This window comes from Sprattus sprattus (assembly GCF_963457725.1).
Source record: "Sprattus sprattus genome assembly, chromosome: 2".
In the NCBI taxonomy this organism is placed as follows: Eukaryota; Metazoa; Chordata; class Actinopteri; order Clupeiformes; family Clupeidae; genus Sprattus; species Sprattus sprattus.
Window position 1 is genome coordinate 27,755,718 of NC_137921.1, and position 2,500 is coordinate 27,758,217.

The following is a 2,500-nucleotide window of genomic DNA, read 5'->3' on the forward strand; positions in this document are numbered from 1 at the left end:
ACGCCCCTGCAGACCGGCTCTAGAGCAACACCAGCATCGCCCACGCCGCCCTGCTCCCCATCCTGGGCCCTCAACACAGTCATCATCCCCTCGACGACTTCTCCCGCTGGATGTGACAACCACCACTCTGGTCATCGGCAGCTCAATGGCCCGAGATGTCCACATCCCCCCTTCAACAAGCGGCCCCTGCAAGGTCCACTGCCTCTCCGGAGCCAGGCGTGTTCCAATCGCTGATGGAAGTGGAACTATCGCTCCTCACCCCAACCACTCCGCATCTACGCACATGGACAGCTGAACCCTCGGCCAATCGCACCCACCGCCACTGCATTGCCGTACATCTACTCTACCCGATACCCTATGCCAGCATTTATATACAATATACATTATTGCCACCACTGAAATGTTTCTTCGTCCCTACATCCCCTACCCCTCTAACAGTAAGCCTATTGGCACAGTAATCTGGTCTTGCCTGTATCATGTATTTACCACCAGATGTCTGTATACTTATTATATCCAGTGACTAAATGCTGGCTGTGTATAACCCCTGTTGCTTCCTTTCCCCTTCTGCCACACAACCCTTCCCCTTCCCCCTTTCCCCCCGTCCCACCTTCCTGTCTCCACCCGGCCGAGCTCAAGCAGATGGGTCCCCCCTTATGTGCCGTGGTTCTGCCTAAGGTTTCTTCCTGCCTAACAGGGAGTTTTTTCTTGCCCCTGTTGCCATTGTGCATGCACTAAGGGGGTTTAGGCTCTGGGCTCTGTTAAGCGCCTAGAGGCAATTGTATTGTTATGGCGCTATACAAATAAAATTGAATTTAATTGAATTGTGTGGTGTGGTGCTGGGAGGAGTGTGTGTGGTGTGTGTGGTGTGTGTGGTGTGTGTGTGTGTGTGTGGTGTGTGTGTGTGTGTGGTATGTGTGGTGTGTGTGTGTGGTGTGGTGTGTGTGTGTGTGTGTGTGTGTGTGTGTGTGTGTGTGTGTGGTGTGTGTGTGTGGTGTGTGTGTGGTGTGTGTGTGGTGTGTGTGTGTGTGTGTGTGGTTTGGTGTGGTACTGGGAGGAGTGTGTGTGTGTGGTGTGTGTGTGTGGTTTGGTGTGGTACTGGGAGGAGTGTGTGTGTGTGGTGTGTGTGTGTGGTTTGGTGTGGTACTGGGAGGAGTGTGTGTGTGTGGTGTGGTGTAGGTGTGGCGTACTCACAGCGTTGTCCTGTGGCCAGGCTGTGGAGCGGCCGCTGGTGTAGAGGTCCTCCATCGGGTCTGGCCTGGGCTCTGCTGGACTCTTGGTTCTGTCTTGCTCCCTCGGCCGCTCTACTTCCTCCTGCTTCACCACCTCCTCTTCCTGCTCCTTCTCTTTTTCCTCCTCTTCCTCCTCCTCCTCCTCCTCCTCCTCCTCCTCCTCCACACGCAGCTCATGCGGCTCGTCTGCCCCTCCGTTCTCACCGTCCTCCTGCTCATCCTGATCCAGATGCCCATCCCGGCCCCCCACGGCTCCGTTCACCAGCGGGGTGGGGGTGAGGCGGGGGGCGAGGGTGGGGGTGGGGGTGAGGCGGGGGGCGAGGGTGGGGGTGGGGGTGAGGCGGGGGGCCAGGACGGAGCCGGGGGCCAGGGCGGGAACAGGGACGGGGTCGTCCTGCGTGAGAGACAGCCAGCTGAGCTGAGCGGTCACGTCTCGCTCCTGCATACGCAGCTCTGTGAGTTTCTCCTTGGCCTGAGGAGCAGAGAGGGGGGAAGGAGAGACAAGAGAGGGAAGAGGAGCAGAGAGGGGGGGAGGAGACAAGAGAGGGGGGAGGAGAGACAAGAGAGGGGGGAGGAGCAGAGAGGGGGGAGGAGAGACAAGAGAGGGGGGAAGAGGAGCAGAGAGGGGGGGAGGAGACAAGAGAGGGGGGAGGAGAGACAAGAGAGGGGGGAGGAGCAGAGAGGGTGAGAGGAGAGACAAGAGAGGGGGAGGAGAGACAAGAGAGGGGGGAGGAGACAAGAGAGGGGGGAGGAGAGACAAGAGAGGGGGGAGGGGAGACAAGAGAGGGGGAGGAGCAGAGAGGGTGAGAGGAGAGACAAGAGAGGGGGGAGGAGAGACAAGAGAGGGGGGAGGAGAGACAAGAGAGGGGGGAGGAGACAAGAGAGGGGGGAGGAGACAAAAGAGGGGGGAGGAGAGACACGAGAGGGGGGAGGAGAGACAAGAGAGGGGGGAGGAGAGACAAGAGAGGGGGGAGGAGAGACAAGAGAGGGGGGAGGAGACAAGAGAGGGGGGAGGGGAGACAAGAGAGTGGGAGGAGAGACAAGAGAGGGGGGAGGGGAGACAAGAGAGTGGGAGGAGAGACAAGAGAGGGGGGAGGAGAGACAAGAGAGGAAGTTGAATCAGCTGAAAGGTATCTGCTACTGGACCTTGAATGACAGACGATGAGGACGGCATGCAAGCAGGTGAGAGCACCAGAACAAAAAGTTGAATGGAATGAGAGAGAGCGAGGGAGAGAGGAGGTTTGCTAGAAAGAGCAGAAGAGAGAAACTGC

The 2,500-nt window shown here is 58.2% G+C and overlaps 1 protein-coding gene across 1 annotated transcript in view; it reads right to left on the reverse strand.

Moving 5' to 3' along the window:
• Positions 1-2,500, reverse strand: part of eps15 (epidermal growth factor receptor pathway substrate 15) — a gene marked incomplete at its 5' end in the record, with an annotated part of 57,657 nt that overhangs the window by 20,927 nt on the left and 34,230 nt on the right. Inside the window, one exon of the mRNA XM_080832479.1 lies at positions 1,192-1,701. Coding sequence (XP_080688605.1) covers positions 1,192-1,701 — 510 coding nt within the window. The remainder of the gene's footprint in view (positions 1-1,191; positions 1,702-2,500) is intronic.